General features: G+C 35.8%; 2 protein-coding genes across 6 annotated transcripts; one reads left to right on the top strand and one right to left on the bottom strand.

The window, feature by feature from the left end:
* Positions 1-576: 576 nt before the first annotated feature.
* LOC107002279 (cyclin-T1-4-like) lies at positions 577-10543 on the top strand. 4 transcript variants are annotated; one of them, XM_015200235.2, is made up of 8 exons: positions 586-746; positions 1494-1553; positions 2185-2514; positions 6440-6521; positions 8011-8145; positions 8438-8613; positions 8702-8853; positions 9085-10543. In XM_015200235.2, exons 3-8 carry the CDS (start codon positions 2282-2284, stop codon positions 10170-10172), a joined length of 1866 nt encoding a protein of 621 aa, XP_015055721.1. In that variant the 5' UTR covers positions 586-746; positions 1494-1553; positions 2185-2281; the 3' UTR covers positions 10173-10543. The 4 variants fall into 4 exon arrangements, with proteins under 4 accessions (XP_015055720.1, XP_015055722.1, XP_015055721.1 ...); XM_015200237.2 differs by having other exon boundaries at positions 2231-2514; XM_015200234.2 differs by lacking the exon at positions 1494-1553 and having other exon boundaries at positions 577-746.
* A 736-nt stretch (positions 10544-11279) lies between these two features.
* LOC107032235 (DNA (cytosine-5)-methyltransferase DRM1-like) lies at positions 11280-17673 on the bottom strand. Of its 2 annotated transcripts, XM_027912043.1 has the most exons (12): positions 17535-17673; positions 17340-17393; positions 16787-16841; positions 16012-16075; positions 15585-15731; positions 15347-15446; positions 15221-15264; positions 14567-14719; positions 13796-13922; positions 12991-13082; positions 12128-12856; positions 11280-11941 (listed from the first exon to the last, which is right to left on the bottom strand). In XM_027912043.1, exons 4-12 carry the CDS (start codon positions 16012-16014, stop codon positions 11507-11509), a joined length of 1830 nt encoding a protein of 609 aa, XP_027767844.1. In that variant the 5' UTR covers positions 16015-16075; positions 16787-16841; positions 17340-17393; positions 17535-17673; the 3' UTR covers positions 11280-11506. The 2 variants fall into 2 exon arrangements, with proteins under 2 accessions (XP_027767844.1, XP_015089305.1); XM_015233819.2 differs by lacking the exon at positions 16787-16841.
* Positions 17674-18105: the final 432 nt, after the last annotated feature.

Consider the following 18105-nt stretch of genomic DNA (forward strand, 5'->3'; position numbering starts at 1 on the left):
TATTATTATTATTATCATTATTATTATTATTATAATCATAAAAATTTTGTGATGATAAAGAAATATGTGAATGATAGGAAATATTATTACTTATGGATGTAAAATATAAATTAATTTGTTTTATTTTTTTAAGTATAAAAATCTTAATTTAATCAACTTTTTATCATGTTCGCAGTTTTAAGGGTATTTCAGACATTTTGATTAAAAAAAGTGTTTACGAGCACTTATTTGCCAAACATATCAACAACTTTTTTTTCAATTGAAGCACTTTTATTCAAACACATAACTACTTATTTTAAAAATAACTTTCAGCACTTTCAAAAGTGTTTTTTTCAAAGTCGTTTTTTTTAAGCTCATCCAAACTGGATCTAATTTGAAACTCTTAAAAATAGACTTTAATATTACAATTTTTTCTTCAAAAATTGAATTCTAATTAGTTGTAAGTTATCTGTTATGTGTTAGAAGTAATTATGGTTTAGCAAAAAATAAAAAAGCTAAGCGAACCGGATACGAAAAACCGGACGGTTTAAGTGAACCGGAAAATCTAATAAAATGAAGAGATTTTCCCCAATTTGCAGTAAAGCCCCCTTTTTCGTTACTAGGCTTATTTCACTCTTCTCTCTTCTAGCAAACCCTCCTTCCCCTATCGTCAATTTCCTAAATTGCCCTCATCGGCGCCGATTCTCGCCTGCAAATCTCGCCGGCGATGAAGTAGAATCTCTCCTCAGTTACTCGAAGCCGAGCAGGTTTGTTGTTATCTTTATTTCTTGTTTGCTTTTGTTTCTTTGTAACCCTATCTTGTATAGCACAAGCTGAGAATTTAGGTTTAAGGAGATAAGTTTAAAGGCTATTTTTGGTCCTTCAAAACGCAGCTACACATTCTGGTATTGCTTAATTAACATTTTACATCGCCTTCATCAGATTTGTTTGGTTTGTCTCTTGTTTATCTCCTTAATCTGTTGGGTTTACCGTATCTGTCGGTGCCCGCTTGCTCTGCTTTTGGGTTGATCTTGAGTTGTGTTTCTTCTTTTAATTGAATTTATTTCTTTTCTGTGCGATTTGGCATCTTAGGATGTATGTGTGTTTATTTGAACTGAATTTGGGGCTTTTTGGTTCTTTTGGGAATTTGTAATTTTAAGGTTCTTTGGCCTAAAAGCCACTGCTTTAGTGGCTTTAGGGTTGAGCTGCCCTAAGTTTTGAGCATAAGAGACTTGCTTATTTTAAGTAGTATTTCTTATATGTTTTGAACAAATTTAACATTCAAATTAAATTGCCTACCTTGAAAAGCAACTCATTCTACATGTATGTTTCTTCCAACTCAAAAAATTGATTTTTTTGGTGATTTCGAGCGTGTAAATTCTTACTATTTTGGTGAATTCTACTCGTTATCAAGGTTATAGAATTTCTTAAGAATTTTCAAAGGTTGTAAATCCATAAGGAGAGTAAGTTGGGGGTTCCTTGCTTAAAGCATGGATTTGCTTTGTTGTTTGCAGTTTCTTCTTGACTTACACGAGCTGTTCCAGTTGATTTTCTCTCGTGTGGAAGGGTCTTTGGTAAGAGAAGTCTTTTATTTGTTTTGCCTAAACTTCTCAACGGTTTTAACTCGTAGTCTTCTATGAATTGAATTGGCGGTGGCATCAATTTTGTTCTTTGCTCAATTCATGTCTTCGACCATATGGATTTTAAATTATATTATAATTTTGTATCCCCTAAAATCAGTTGCAGTTAGGAAGAAACAACATACTTTGTCTCATGGATAACATGTTCTGGCTTATTTATATGTTAAAGTCTTCGTGATTAGAATCATTGATTGTATAGTGCGGGCGTTGTATGCTCAGACTTATTAATGCCATTGGAAAGTACCATATGCCAATTGTTTGTTAGAAAAGATGTGTTGCTTACCATTGCACGGCTCTCAGCAAATGCTTTGTGCTGTGATTTGTCGTTCTGCCATCCTTCTAGAAAGGAAGTTATATTAATGCCTCTTCAAAGAAATAGTTACTGTAAGCTGGAAAATTTAAATTGGTTCTTCCATTTGTTTGTTAAATATTTTGACATATGTTAATATAGAATGAAGTCACTTGCTTCTTGTGAATTTGACTCTTCTCATTTTAGGTTCTCACTGCCTCTATGTGGTTATTTTCCTGTTCAAATCCTGTGTGTTCCTGTCTCATTTATTTATAGGATGTTGCTCGCTGGTGGTCATCTAAATAACTGCTGTTGTGCATAGAGACCATTTCATAACTCATTGATAGCTTCTGTGGGGATTGAAGAGGCACTGATGGCTGGTCTGATGACTGGTGACCCCTCAACACATCATGAAGCGTATGAGGGTGGCAGTTTTAGGGCTTCTCAAGAAAGGCCAGATGAGAATGGTGGTCGTTGGTATCTCTCCAGGAAGGAAATTGAAGAGAACTCCCCATCGCGACTCAATGGTATAGATTTGAAGAAAGAGACTTACCTACGCAAGTCATATTGTACCTTCCTACAAGATTTGGGCATGCGGCTTAAAGTGTAAGTCCTTATTTCTGAGTTGGATACCTTTTTTGTGTTATTTCGTGATTGTTTCTTAGTATTTTCTCTTAGAAGGTGCAACACTATTTTATGCATGGGTAGAATTGCTAACGCATGACTTGGTATGATCCATACTTCTTTTGTTTGTTTGTTGATAAGGATGACTTGGAGGGAGTTTTGGGTAGGGCGTGAAAGCAGATTAAATAGTTTTTAAGTATCTTTTAGCTTATTTTGGGGTTTTGGTAGGGGTAGTGTGTACGCGGACCTTACCCTTACCTAGGGAGGTGAAGAGGAGGTTTTCGATAGACCCTCAGCTCAGGGAGAAATATAATGAAGCAGTTGGGAAAAAGAAATAACATAAGTGAAGAAACCATGACAAAATACTAAAGATAACACGACAAAGCATTATGATAATGGAATAGTATCTACAACAAAATAATACTATAGAGTATAGTCTAAGTACAAGAGAGTTCTGCAAATATATTATTTATATTTATAAAAGATAAATTTATTTAATCACTTCAGAACTAAAAGTGGATTGACATAAATTAATTTGTATTTGGGTTCATTTTAAAATAAAGATTTTCTTGTAATCAGCTCGTAAATAGTGTAAACAAATCAAAGGATGTTTTAGTCATTATAACAAAATGTTTATCAACGCATTTCTACTAAGCATAGCAACAGCTGATTTAGTTTTCAGCACTTCTACTGGAACATGTAACTGCGTATTTATAAACCGGCTCCAACACTTGAATAATTATTTTTAACACTTTGTGCTCAAAAGCTACTTAATTCAGCTAAGCCAAACAAGCTCTTGGTATTATCTGCGTTGCATTTCTGCCGTACTATTGAACTGTTAATCTAAGGTTATTCTAGGAGGTACTAAGGTTCATGTAGTCTGTTGCAACATCTGTGGATCTACATTAGATGTCTCTTTAGTACGAGCAATGCATTCAATCCCTTTTGTGATGCCCTCTCATTCTCTTCTTATCTTTAATATTTTTTTAACATAGTTATTTTTTTTAAATAGACCATAGTCATCAGTCAATCGCATTATAGAAAGTGTGCTAGGGCTTTCTTGCAGGGGATTTTAAGGCGTAAAATAGAAGAATTAAAATAGATATGTAAAGGAAGAAAGGAACTTTTAACACAAACGATAATTTTCTATACAAATGAATTGGAAAAACTACAGTTAAGTGAAATATATGAAGTGAAATTCGTGTGAATGAGGGTCAATAATTTTCATTGAAATGCAACAATGCGATATTATTAAATATGCAAAAAAGTGTACTTTGTTAATCTGGAAAGATTTTCATATCCCCTAATTAGATAATAAGGAGATTTTGTAGGAACGTAACTTTTACATTTATTTTCTTTCCATATTTGTATTTCTCGTAAAGGTTAATTTCTTCTTTGTATTGCTCATATCCTCAATGCATGCTACCTGCACTTCTAGCGAGTTCGTTCATTTTTAATCTTGTCTAATCTAGTATGGCTGCACAATCATCGTAACATCCACATCCCTGCAACACTTACCTTGTGGATATTTTAGATTTTATCATATGTTCTGACAAAATTAGTGCATGACTATTTTGTGGCAAGCTAGGAGCATACAATATGTACGCTCCACATCTTGAGGGACTGTGTTAAAATGCCCTGAAAACCTGAACTATGTAAAATATGAAAAGATTCCCATATCCCTATATAATTAGGTAATTAGGAATTTCTGTAGGAATGTGATTATTATGTTCATTTTCTTTCCATATTTTGCTTGTGGGAATAATCAAGCAAACCATTTCCAGAATCCTTCCCTTCTTTTCTTGAATCCCATGATAATTTTAAAAGATGTTAGTAACTATTATATGAAAAAGATGTTGGTAACTAATCTTTATAGTAAATTCCTATCCCTATTCCAAATCGTTAAGATAATATTCATGAAGTTTCATATCGAGTTAGTGTATCATTTTGCCAATATTTATTATCTATTATTTTCCTCTGTACGGTAGAGTGACAATAAGTATATGGGTGATTGGGTGCACACCTTAGTCCTTTGAGTGTCTGCATTAAATCACCATTCAAGTGAAGTGAAGGGCCCAGCCGAGTTAGCTTTTAGTTTAAACACCTCTTGAGTGAGCCTATTACAATAATTGATGGATACTTTGACCTTGTTACATCACTATATTAACTTGTTTTTACAATCCCAGATATCGACACTGGTCTTGCTCCAACTAAACCTAGACTTTCTCCTGTCATCTTCTAAAAAAGAAAGAAAAGAGAACTACAAGTGTCTGCGTATGATCTACTTAGTTCTAGGGTATCTAAAAAATTCTGTTTTTCATAAATCGCGGCCAAGGTAATAATATTGCTTTTCAGCTAATTTTTCTTGAACTAGCTGAATTGTTGAAAGAGCATTCCATCCTACCTGTTGAGTTTATTTTCCTTGGGGCTTTGCCATACCTACTTGTTGCACACACAATGTATCATGATTGCTGTAATCTACAGCAGGATCTTATTTCTCAATTTGTTTCCTGAGAAGAGCAAACAAGCAACCGCTAGCTTGGGTATTTCAGCTAATTTCAAGGAGAGATCTCAAGATGAGATCAAATTTTCCTTTTGGTTGTTCCTTGTTTTTTTGGAAGTTCTATGATATCTTGATTGAACAGTTTTAGAAGTAACAGTCAATCATTGAGCTTCACCTTGTAGGAATACAGCATTACCATTTTTTTTTAAAAAACTGTAGAAAAAGTTCCAACTCTTTGAAGGTTTGTATGCCTAGATTTCCCTATTCAGTTCTTAGGTCTAGCTCAGATCATGACTAGAGCTTTATCTTGACGTGAAAATAAGGTTTTCTATATACTTCAGAAAGTCTTCTGGGTGTGGTCTTGATTAAATCCTGATTTTTTTTGGAAATTATGAAAAAGAGTCAAAACATATAGCTATGAAATCGTGCATGTAGGTTAATCTATTCATCTCTTGTTGGAAAGAGAAATAAATAGTCCGAAGAGCATGGGAACTATCTCAAGTGACTATTTAATAGCTTTTAACAACTCAATAGCCAGGAACTCAGGATTATGCTGGAAGCCCCTCATACAAGTAGTATAGAAGATGCTGTAGTTTGTGTTTTGTAAAAGAAACACAATGAAAGTGGGTTTATTTCAGTGTTAAAACGCTCATTCCTGTGTTTTTGCATGACCTAGAGTGCATTCATGTTCCAGGCTTTGCTGCATCTTTATTACCTTTTTTTGAACCGAGAAATCCCCCCGGGCTTGTATCGATGGTTTGGAGCTATATGAGTAATGTGTTGCTCTTCTACTTTCTCCACTTAAATACCTGCCTTTTTCTTATGAATGGGTTCAAACCTGTGACGTGCGCTCAAAACCCCACCTCAAGTGTTGCACTCTTGCCTCTAGCTAGGGACTCCAGGCAATATTATTTCCATTTTGTAACTCTAGGGGAATTGTGGTACTATTCAGTTTACTATAGTGGGTCCTGAGGTAGATTTCAATGCTATAAACAATCTACAATTTTGCATCTTCTTCGATTATTTGCTCTAAGAGCGGAATCCTAGGCTGCATGCCTCACATACCATGTATATGTTTTGGAGGTTTAGATGAGGCAGTTGCTTTTTTCATGCTTATGAGTTTACTTCTAATGTAAATATTTCAAAATGGGACGATTAAGAAAAGTTGAAGCTGAATGTTCTTCAGTGACTTCAAGTCTCATCCTGTTCCTTTGCTGATATACATTATTTTATTATATTAGGTAAGATATTTGGATTATTATACAGAAGTTTATAGTATTGGGAGTTCTTATAAGAACTCCCATTTTTTACGCTTTCTCAGACTTGTCATAAATGCAGAATCATATTTCCCTCAAGTATGAATTAACCATTATCATACATGGTTCAATTGTCCCGTGCTTGCAGGCCTCAGGTAACAATTGCCACGGCAATTATATTTTGTCATCGATTCTTTCTCCGGCAATCTCATTCAAGGAATGATAGGAGGGTAAGTAGCTTTCTGTTTCAGTTTTACCATCTATTGCATCTATAATTGCTTGACCTTTTTTTTTATATTTGTTAAATGAAAGAGTGACTGCATAACATATATTCTAATACTGCATAGTGAATAATGGTGCAGTACTCCATGTAATACAAAACAATGCTTCTTCTGCCTGCCTCTACCTCACCTGAAACCATCCATAGCAGACCCCTCACACCTCCACATTAGTGCAGCCGTGCATCTCCTCTTCACAAGCCTGAACAATCTCTACCTCGCCTCCCGTATCTCGCTCTCCTCAAAGGCTACTCCCACCTGTCCCGGATATCTTCATTTTAATCTTATCTCTCCTAGTATGCCCACACATCCATCTCAACATTCTCATTCCACTGGATATGCAATTTTTTAATGAACTAGTTTGTTGAGCTTCTATTCAGCAAGCATTCAGCATGAAGTAGTGTTCAACATAGAGGAGCACTGACTTCTGATTCTCAAGATAGAAACCTTTCATTTGACTAGATCAAATTCGCAATACCTACTAAAATATAGTCGGACCCTAGATCACCATACCTATAAGCATTTTTTCAAGAGTATTAAGCGCAAAATTCCAATTATGTCATAGGGAGAAGCAGTTCAAAAATGATGAATTACAGAAGTCTGAAGAACAATTTAAGTTAGATGTCTTGGTTCTATATGATACTAAGAGAACTATAGTAATCGCACCTTAATTGAAAGATCATAGAATGATAGGCAACAGTTCAAGAAATTTTCGCAGCAATAAGAAACTTGGAAGGCCAAGGGAAGGAAGAGTGGAGGAAAATATATTTCTCATCTTACCTCTATAGCTGGTTGCATCGTCTTAGTTGGTTTGTCTCGTCTATGGTTGTTTCTGATGAAAAATGGAAGTTTGATTCACTGTTAGTGGAATTCCTTGGACTTTATGTTCTATTTATAATGTTTTTTTTTTCCTCTAGTGAAATTCCATAAGATTTTACTGTGCTTGGGTTGGTTGTTTTTCTATGTGGCTTTCTCAAGCTCCCATAACGTTTGGAATCATTGGATTGTTTACTGCTTCAACTGGTAGTGCCAAGATGTGGCAAGAATTCTTCGTCTTGTTCAACCTAAAGTGATGGTGTAGTTGCAGTGCCTGGATAATTTGTGTCTAGTATTCCATTGGACAAGAAAAAAATCATAGTCCCATCTAATCATATGTCTAGTATGACACTGGACAATTTTTTCGTTCCTCTGGAAGGAGTTTGCCTGTCATTTATAGTGCATTTTCATGAATATTTGTTGTTCGACTGGTGTTTTGAAGTAATAATCTTGTACTGGCTGGGGAAGGAAAATTTGTATTACTAGTATATAATGGACTTCCACTTGTCAGTTACAAGAAATGAAAAATAATGGACATCTTCATGGATAATTGTACTAACTAGCTAAATTATGTGGTATAGTTAGAATTCACTAATTTTCTGCCCAACTTCCATACCTTTTGCAGACCGTTGCCACAGTATGCATGTTCCTAGCAGGAAAGGTTGAAGAAACTCCTCGTCCCCTGAAAGATGTTATACTTGTTTCTTATGAGATCATTCATAAAAAGGATTCTGAAGCTATTCAGAGGATCAAGCAAAAGGTATTGCTCATTGCCCTGGTGGTTGTGCTCTGTACATACCTATTTGTTCCATGTTCTAATTTTAGGTCCTCTTGAAAATTACCATTTTAAAAAAAAAAAAATTTAGGTCCTCTTGGATTTTTTTTGCCCTAATAATTTCTTCATCATGCTTATACCTGAAAGATTTTGCTTGTATGGTCAGTTGACGGTTGTTCAGTTTGGAGTTAATATGGTTCCCCTGGTACCTTTAATCATTTCCAGGGTCTTAGTATTTACATAGTAAAATAATCTGAAAATTTTGCAACTTATGCAGGAAGTATATGAACAACAAAAAGAACTAATTTTGTCCGGAGAGAGGGTTGTTCTTGCAACTCTTGCTTTTGATCTTAATGTACATCATCCATATAAACCCCTTGTTGAGGCAATAAAGAAATTCAAGGTTGCTCAAAATGCCCTAGCTCAAGTTGCATGGAACTTTGTGAATGATGGGTAATGTATTTTTCTTCTATATAATTTTTGTATGGTACCAATTGATGGTCACACTTATCTCTAGTTGACGTGGGAGAGCCGCATGCAGGCTTCGGACGTCCTTATGCTTGCAATTTAAGCCCCATCACATTGCAGCAGGGGCCATTTTCCTTGCAGCCAAGTTTCTCAAAGTAAAGCTCCCATCTGATGGCGAGAAGGTTTGGTGGCAGGAGTTTGATGTTACCCCACGCCAACTGGAGGGTTGGTGTCTTGCCTTGGATATGTATACTTTATGAAATTTGTGGTATTGGATAAACCCAGTCTGGTTTACTTTCAAGGATTGCCACATCAGTACATGGAAATGTTCTGAAATGAGCCTTTTGATTATTTTTTTTCTAATTGAGGACTAAGATTGGGCGGGAAGGGAGTGTTGAGTACAAACAGTAATGCAATAGATCTTCTCTATCTTACTTGTATTCTTTACCCTTGCAGAGGTGAGCAATCAAATGCTAGAATTGTATGAGCAAAATAGAGTACCACCTCAGGCTAGTGAAGCAGAAGGAAGTGCTGGTGGAAATCAAAGGCCTTCTGGAAAATCTTCAGCTGCACAAGAAGAGCATGGTGCAAATAACAGCAACTCCGTGGGTGGAGGTGCTAATACAAATGCAGGAAGCTCCAATCCTGCGTCCTCTAGGGAAACTCCTGATCAACCGTACGCTGATAATCACAGTGGCCTTACAAGGACAGCTCAAAATAGCAATAATGACTATGGAAGTGCTGAACATAACTTTTCAGATGGTATTGGGGATGGTGAGATGAATGATAGACAGACCCATGAAAGAGAGCAGGTGTCTTATCAGGGTAGTACAGCAGAGGTACAAAGTAGATCAAGGTATGGTTCTGAGAGTAACACTGAAGATGATCAGGAAGGGAACACTAGGAAATCTGAACCAAGGCACAAAGGGGAATCAAAGGAAAAGTACCATGGTAGAGCCCTGGAGAACATGGATGATGCAGTTGGCCAGTCACCACAAGAAGTTAGAAAGATAGATAAAGACAAGGTTAAAGCAGCTGTCGAGAACAAGGTCAAGGCAGCATTGGAGAAACGCAGGAAGGCTCAAGGGGATGTAACCAAGAAAACTGATGTTATGGACGACGATGATCTCATTGAGAGAGAATTGGAGGATGGAATAGAACTGTCAGCTGGGAACGAGAAAAACAAACGGGAAAGAAAGGAAAGCTGGTCCAAGCCTTCAAACAGGCCAGAGCATGAGAACACATATCACACAAAGCTTCAAGATGAGGCTGGGGATGGACATCACCAAGGGTCAAAGTGGAAGTCTTCACGTCGAGAAGAGCTTGACTATGTCGAAGAAGGGGAACTGGAACCATATGATGATGCTGACAAGGGTTATCGGTCACCAAAGTCAAACAGTAGGAAGAGAAAGGCAGGTAGCCCCTCAGACAAACCAATGGAGGGAAAGCGACATGAGTATTTTCCAGATGATAGAAACAGGCCTGGGAGGCTTGATTATTCTGAGAGGGACCACAAAAGGCACATGCAGGAAAATCATGCTTGAGATGTCATTTATGCTTGCGGCAGCAGGCTAAACCAGTTCTGTTGAACATGCTGGATATTCCAATCTGAGGAGTGAGTTTTATTTAAGGCTGGCACAGCTATATCCTAAAAATTTTGCCACAACTTCAATTGGTAAACGAGCAACTATTTATAGAACAAAACTGTATAACTATTCTCCAGATGATTTTGAACTGCTACCATATTCAGCTCTCATCATATTTCTGTCTTTGATTACTCAAATATGTTTGTGCAATTTGTAAGAACGGATTCTTTGCAACTGTCCAAGTTGTTAGTGGCCTCCAAAATGTTGTCCATTTTTTTTCTTGTACATTTAATGGGTGAGTTGTGCCTTTTGCCAGTTGCCACTACTGACTTTGCTGTGTGCCTGAATTATATTTCTGCCTATTTGGTGAATCATTTAGGTCCTTGAGTTTTCCCATTTCTGTTGATTAAAGCTTTTTTTTTTTTTCTCCTTTATATTTAACGATTTCCCATTTCTTTATGATCATTGAATATGTATACATGATATATTCAGTCTAGGTATAGTAATTCTTTAGATAATTTATGGAATATTCAGTCTAGGTATAGTAATTCTTCAGATCATCTTTAGAGTTATTCTGCTCTCTTATGGAGATTATAACTCACTCTAAAATGTATTTATACAAGTCTAGATGCTCTTGTTTAAACAATATGTGACCCTGAAACACTAAAATAAACTACGCTAGTCATGTCAAACATAGTGAGTAAGTATTGTTCACCAAACCCTTTCAAGATGAAACTAGTAAATTTCAGGCAAATTGAAGTCAACAAAAGCTTAGAATATACTCATAATACACACAAAAAGTCATCAATTTCATAAACCTGAAACGACATAATAAATTATGTTACTCATGTCAAACATGGTGGTCAACCAAATTGGCTCCTGATAAACCCACCAAATTCCGTGCGAACCGGAGTCGTCAACCATATTCAGAAAACATGTACTTATATATACCCTGAAACACCAAAATAAATGAGGCAAGTCTTGTGAATGTAATTGGGTTTGAAAGTTTCTGTGAAAAGATTGAAAGAGTATGAGGCCATTGGAATTACCCTATAGCAATTAAGCTTGTATAATAGAAAGGATGAAGTGATATACTCTTATATATTCTTTAGATACCTGGTTCTGGAAAAACTGAACCAGAAACAATAACATTACTTCATCAACCACCAAAATTTCATCAGTTTCATAATTGCAATTAGTATCTAGTTTGATTTCACCCTACTAATTAAGAATAACCTTAAGCCTTGGCAAGGTTAAGAAAAAGGAATAGGATATCTAAATGAGAGAGAGTATCATCTATGTCTAGACATTATGGACTTGACATCATCCAATATCCGAACATAATCAAAAAACAGAGAAGACTCTCTGCCTTCAAGCCCATCCCTGCTCACTCTGTTACTGCCTGCAAGGTTGTTACATGGGCTTCCACCAATCACTAAATCGAATCCTCCAACTGATTCTATTAACTTCTTCAACTGATCTCTGCTCAGCAGCTGCACATCGTCAAAATGTATGAGATTCCCCCTCTGATTTGTTTGCTCCCACCAGCTTCTCACAATATTCCTGTTCACTTCAGACTTTTCAACTGAAACAACATTGTTGAGGGGAACACCAAGACGGTAGAGAGCAACTTCAGCACCACCAATGCCAGAGAAGAGTGATAATACATTGATTCCATTTGGAAACAAGTCTCTCAACACGGATAAGTGGTACGCCACTGTGTCAACCTAATACACATATTGATACAAGCATCATATTTAAAATTACTCCAACGAAAAAAGAGATTGTGTCAATCAACAAAAATCATTTCACTACATTCTGCAAACCCAAGATTATGGGAAAAAGGTTAAGGGAGAAGAAAATAAGACTTGAATATATGCAGTGAACATCAAAGAAAGATGGTTTTGGCTAACCTGGAAAGAGTTACCGAGTGACTTGTATCTGTCCGTCCTACTTATACCTCCTCCCCTTGTGTGATTCTTTGGGAACCCCAATAGCATTTCAACTTCATCAGGTTCCAAAGGGGCAACTTTGTTTCTTCCTACCCAGACCAAATTCCACTTCTTGCAATGATAAAGTACATATTTCTGTATTTCCATAGGTGGCTCACCATCATACTTCTCGACAGCTTTCCTGATCTTATCCGTCAACCTTGCACTCCCAATGGCTGTTTGTAAGCAGTTCAACTTTGATCTAGTATCCCAAGATGGCCACCATCTCTTCGAAAGGGGAAGTGCCTCATGAATGGTCCGTGGGGGAAGTGGAAACAAAGGAAATCTGTTTTCAATCGGCAGATTATGAAGATACCCTCTTTTTCTTGCAGTTGCAGAAAAGTACTTCGAGTCAACAAACTCGGGCTCAATCTCATACAAATGCCTCTTAATGGTGTCCCACACACCCTTTGGAGCCAGGGCGACATTTTCATAATAGAAATAAGGCGGGCCAATGATTTTCTCGGGAAGAATTCTTTGAACCATTCTTGGAACTGATTCGGTAGGAATTCCAAAGCCAATCATCGGTTTGGGCAATCGAATTGTCTCTTCAACAGAAATCTCCCTTTGCTTTTTCCGTTTGCACAATTCATTGTACATTTTCCTCTTTTTGTATCCACCACAATCATTCAATATATCCTTCAGGTTTGGCTGTCACAATGGTAAGGAGGCATCAATTCTATGAATAATGGTTATACTAATTTGCAATTACAAATGCAAAGAAATTTGAATAAATTGTTAGCTCACTTAATTCCATTTCAAAATACCGTGAGGGGAAAGTTTACCTTCACATCTTCTAGGAGATAGGGATCTTCCGCTCTTGACATTTGAGCAGCACAAATAAAATCTACCAATTCAGGGAGTGATGCTTTTGGACCTAGAAAGTTGTGAAGAGGATATTAATTACCTGGAAATGAAATTTAAAAAATAGGAGTTGCAATTCTAAAAAGATGTTTTTTTTTTTGAGAATTAGTACTGTTGTATTCTTCAGCATTGGGAATGCTGGCCACCATCAGAAACAAGTTACAAAACAAGTAGACACTAGCTTTACAAAGCTCCTAGAAATTCTACTAATTCCTCTATTTCCTCTATACAGTTATGTTTACACCAAAAAATTAAAGTCTCCAGGCAGTTCCATTTCACATCATGGAGATGTTCAGAATTGCTGTAGCGTCAATAAGCAGATTTTGTTTGAAATACAACATTATTGGCAAAAAGTTAACCAAAACTTCAAATTGGTAGCATCAACCAGAACTTGCATGAACAAGATTTCTTCAGTCAGTGATAAAACCTTGGCATGATTAATATATATCAAAAGCCAAACTAAGGGAGTGTTCGGATTAGCTTTTTGTAAGTAGCTTATAAGCTAAATGCTAAAAGCTAAAAGTTATAAGTTTGTCCTACCCAACTTTTGACATTTAGCTTTTTTTGGTACATGTTTAGCCTTAAAAGTAAGTGCTTAAAAGCACACATCACAAATAAAAGAGCTTAAATTCAAAAAGCTACTAAAAATAAGTTAAATCCGAACAGCTCTAATTGTCAAAAGATATAGATAACATTAGTTATGTACAGTACAAATAATATACTTACCACATCTATCCATTGCTATGGAGGCCTCTTCCGCTGGATATCCCATATTTCCCAGGAACAATAACATCTTTTCTTTTTCAGACAAAGAACTTCCCTCGTCATTCAAGTAGCACTGCTTAACAGTATTCTACCACACATTTTAAAAGAAAAATGTCAGAAAAACCTTACATAGTTGTGCCCAGAAAACTAATAACAGGATTCAGGACCAGCAATATCTTAAATGCTAAAAAGAAGTATTAGTTGATGCATAAATATATGGAGAAAAATGTCCTTTAAGCCCCAAAAAATAGTGAGCAGCTAAGAGTGATTTTGAATCACTCGTCCAACTTTCAGCACTATCTTTACAGGTGACTATCTCTTCATTTGTAGAGATTATATCCAAACAAACCACTTCTATGTCCCCACAAATCTCATATCAAAAAAGGAAAAAGGAGGAAATATCACGTGTGTCCCCCAAGAGGAAGAGCATGACGACCATCAAATATAACTACTGAAAATCACAGATACCCTTAATTCTGTTGGTACTTGTCCTAAAACTAAACCACCTCATATTAGTCATAAAATCTAGTACGAGAGGAATTCATGGGTGTTCACTACCATATAACTACATCGAATAACATAAATAATGTGTTGCAGAGATTAAAAGAAGTGCTTGATCAGAAAAATGAATAAATGTATTTTGAACAAAGAGAAACCAGATTCACTAACTTCTATGTCACAGTTAGACATTGAAAAAAAATTGAGAATAGTGTATGGCTGAGGATAACATACTATGTAGTTGTCTGAGTCAGAAGACCAACTATCATCCTCATAAACATTATCCAAAACGTTCTTGTTGTATTCAGAAGCGCTGTCATCAGAACTAATGGAGGGTTCCAGCGGAGGGCTAACACTGGGCTGTTCTTCAGGAGAGTCATCAAGGGCCTGCAAAAATAAAGATTATTTCTTCTTTTTTTGGAGATAGAGGGGTTTGCTAGCATTTGAGGGCCATTACATGAGAAAAAAAATGAAAGAACAGAAGAAAATCGTCATTACAATGGAGAGAGATAAAACTCATGTATATTCTTAACACAATTCAAGCTTGCTATCAAAACTGTGCAGACCAGAAAAAGAACAATTGGCATCAATGATCGCACAGTCAAAACCTAGGAATCCAGCATTCACATCTTACAATCTCTTACTGAGTCCTAATATGTGTCATCATCTCCATTTAAAACCTTGATTAATCTAGATTTTACTCTAGACAAGTAAACATGTGTCGCTAAACCATCTTAGGCAAGTGGTGGCATATATAGGCACCATTAGAAGAATAAGTGGTTGCCAAAGGAAGGGTGTATTGAACAAGAATTTCTTCATTCTCTCAAACATCCCGTAACAAAGTCTAAAATGAGCAGTTTGCAAAACAATGAGGCAGACACTACGCACCTTAAAAGTCAAAAGAGAATCCAGCACCAAATCTGAATTTTCTCCTGCATTTCAAGTCAAATAACATAAATACCATAGTTGAAAAATCAAATTTTAGTTGTATAAAGACTTGGAAAATTAAAATACCGTTTTGCTCTATTGCTTTTGCAATAGATTCTTCAGGAAATCCCATCACTACAAACTGCTGAATGAACTTGGACCGGAAGGGTACTGATGACGAGCTCGCCTTCAGGTAAGAGAAGACCAAAACAGACCAAGTTGAGATGCAATACTATGAACTATCTTCTTCTTTTCTTTTGGTTCCAAAAAGATGTCCTTGACAAGAAATATCATTTAAGTATAAATATAGAATTGAAGCATTTACCTCCCCATCGCAACAGACAACATGCTGCCCAGTAGTTCTTAAATCCGTGCATGAGGAAAACACTGTGTCCTGTATTTCTTGTATTTCAAGTTCATCTTCAGTATCCCAATCAATGTCATCATTATCTTCTCCAGAAAGATTTTTGTCCTGCACAGTATAGGAACAAGACATACAAACAAAGTATAGATGCTTTTCCTCCATTTATGAAAACCTATGTTGCTCGGACTCTTCAAAAATGTCAATGGGTGCGTGTCGGATTCGCCAAAAGTAGTGTATTTTTGGAGAATCCAAGACGGGAGCGGCACCAAAAGTGGAGAGTCCGCGCAACTAAGATGAAAATTATGATTAAAGAGACCATATACTTTCTTTTCTGATATATAAGACCAACTGCACACTATTAGAGAATCGAGAAACAAGATAAATTTACCATTTCTCAAGGTAAGCCTGAAAAAGAACTCCAAATTGTTCAGCAAGAAGAATAAATCAGCACCCTACATAACAGAAGAAGGGAAACGTGAAATACTGCCATTAAAGCTCCGCATAGGACGGAGCAATCATCAAAGCAAAAGTTGGCCCATCAAATCTAACACTGAAAACTCAAAAACAGAAGTTCTAATATATAGCACTTCTTCAGGTTTCTTCCATGTGCAAAGAGATTTAAGGCAGGGTGACCCGCTTTTGCCTTCCCTTTTTATTTTGGTGATGGAGGTAGAAAAATGTTGAATAGGCTATTTCCTACAGGTGGATAACAGTTTTACACTGGGCAACTCACAATTGACACCTGCTCAAATCTCACATCTACAATTTTCATGTGAGGCTGAGAAACAACAATTAAGGTACCTGAGGATGATTCTACTGGTTTTTAAGATGGTATCAGGACTAGGTATTAACTTGATAAAGAGCTTCATCTATGCAGTGAATGTACAGAATTACAGGAGTTCGTCGAAAATCTGAGATGTGAAGTTAGTACTCATACGACCAAAAATTTGAGAATGCCCCTAGCTAGTAATTGCACGTTGCAAATGATTTGGTAGGGGGTAATTGAAAAAGTGCAAGAAGAGAAATAGGTGATCAAGAAGTTGTATCAAACTAAAAAAACTTTTTCGTGGAAAGATAACAACGAGAAAAGATCCAACTAATCAAGTGGGAAACACGCTTAATAAACAACGAGGTGGAATATGACAACATCAACAACAACATACCCGGTGTAATCCCACAAGTGGGGTCTAGCGAGGATGGAGTAAGAAGATCCACAATCTGAGTTTAATTATGAAATGGTTATGGAGACACTTAAACAAAGAAAGAGGCTTTGGAGAAAGTAGATTCAAATAAAGTATAGGTTTTTAGTAGTTGTGTTGTAACATATATCATTTTCTGAAAGTCCATAACTTATTAGCTGCAAAAACAGCTCAAGAAATGCAGCACTAGGTGCCTTTCCCCTTCTCCCTTCTTTGCAGAAAGGTACTTTTGTCATTTTCCCAAACCAATACTGGAAATATGCAATTCATACAATACAAATCCAAATCAAATGCAAGACAAAACATTCAACAAGTACTTAAGTGCATTTTTTTCTCTCTGGAGTCAACTTCTGCAACTGGAGATTTTCTAGGTCATGTTTTTCGCCTATCAATTTTGAAATAAAAACTTCAATTGCACCCTATAAACTCCATGCAAATAAAAATGAGTTCTTTGCGATTTTCATAACTTATTACAAGTAAGAAAACACCATAAAAATACAAAAACCATAAAACTTACCTGAAATTTTTCGGTGATCAATGCAACAATCAATTTTGATCTATATCAGATATCCTACATTACCCAAAAACCCAGAAACAACGAAAAGTTAAGAATTTGGGGTAAAATTCCACCATTTCAGCTCATTCAAAAACCAAAAATTAAGTTTTTTTCTCTCTTTACAAAGTGAAAAATGAAAGAAGAAGATAAACGTACCATAGATTTTAGAGAAAATTGATGAAGAAGAGATTCTTGTTTGGTTTTAAAGCATAAGAGAGATTCCCATATTTGGAGTTTTACGCTTCCAACACTGGACGAGAAGTCCTCTCTGTTTTTTGCTTTAACAAAGGAAACTTTTTCGCTACTATTTTTGGTCCCTCAATTATTGATATATTTTATTTCGATCCTTTTAATAAAATATCTATATCGACAGTCCTTAAATTTGTTTGTAAATTTTATTTTAAATCCTTCAAATTAAGATTTATTGTCATTAAGCATTTAACTATTTGCGAAATTTAAAAAACATGTGTGCATCCACAATTGTCTAGTAACTTCTTGAAATATGTTATATTTTTTAATTTTACCTATCAATCTCAATTCTAATAAATTTGAATACACTGTCTATAAAATTACATTGAATATTTTGTTATTAAAAATGCATATCTAAAAATATAAATAAAGAGCTTTTAAAAATTTTTAACTAATAAAAGAAACATTTTAACATGTATTTGAATGTTTAATTAAATCAAATCATAAATTTGAAATTGAAATAAAAGTTGAAGGGGCT

The sequence above is a fragment of the Solanum pennellii genome, chromosome 10 (genome assembly GCF_001406875.1).
Source record: "Solanum pennellii chromosome 10, SPENNV200".
NCBI classification, from domain to species: domain Eukaryota; kingdom Viridiplantae; phylum Streptophyta; class Magnoliopsida; order Solanales; family Solanaceae; genus Solanum; species Solanum pennellii.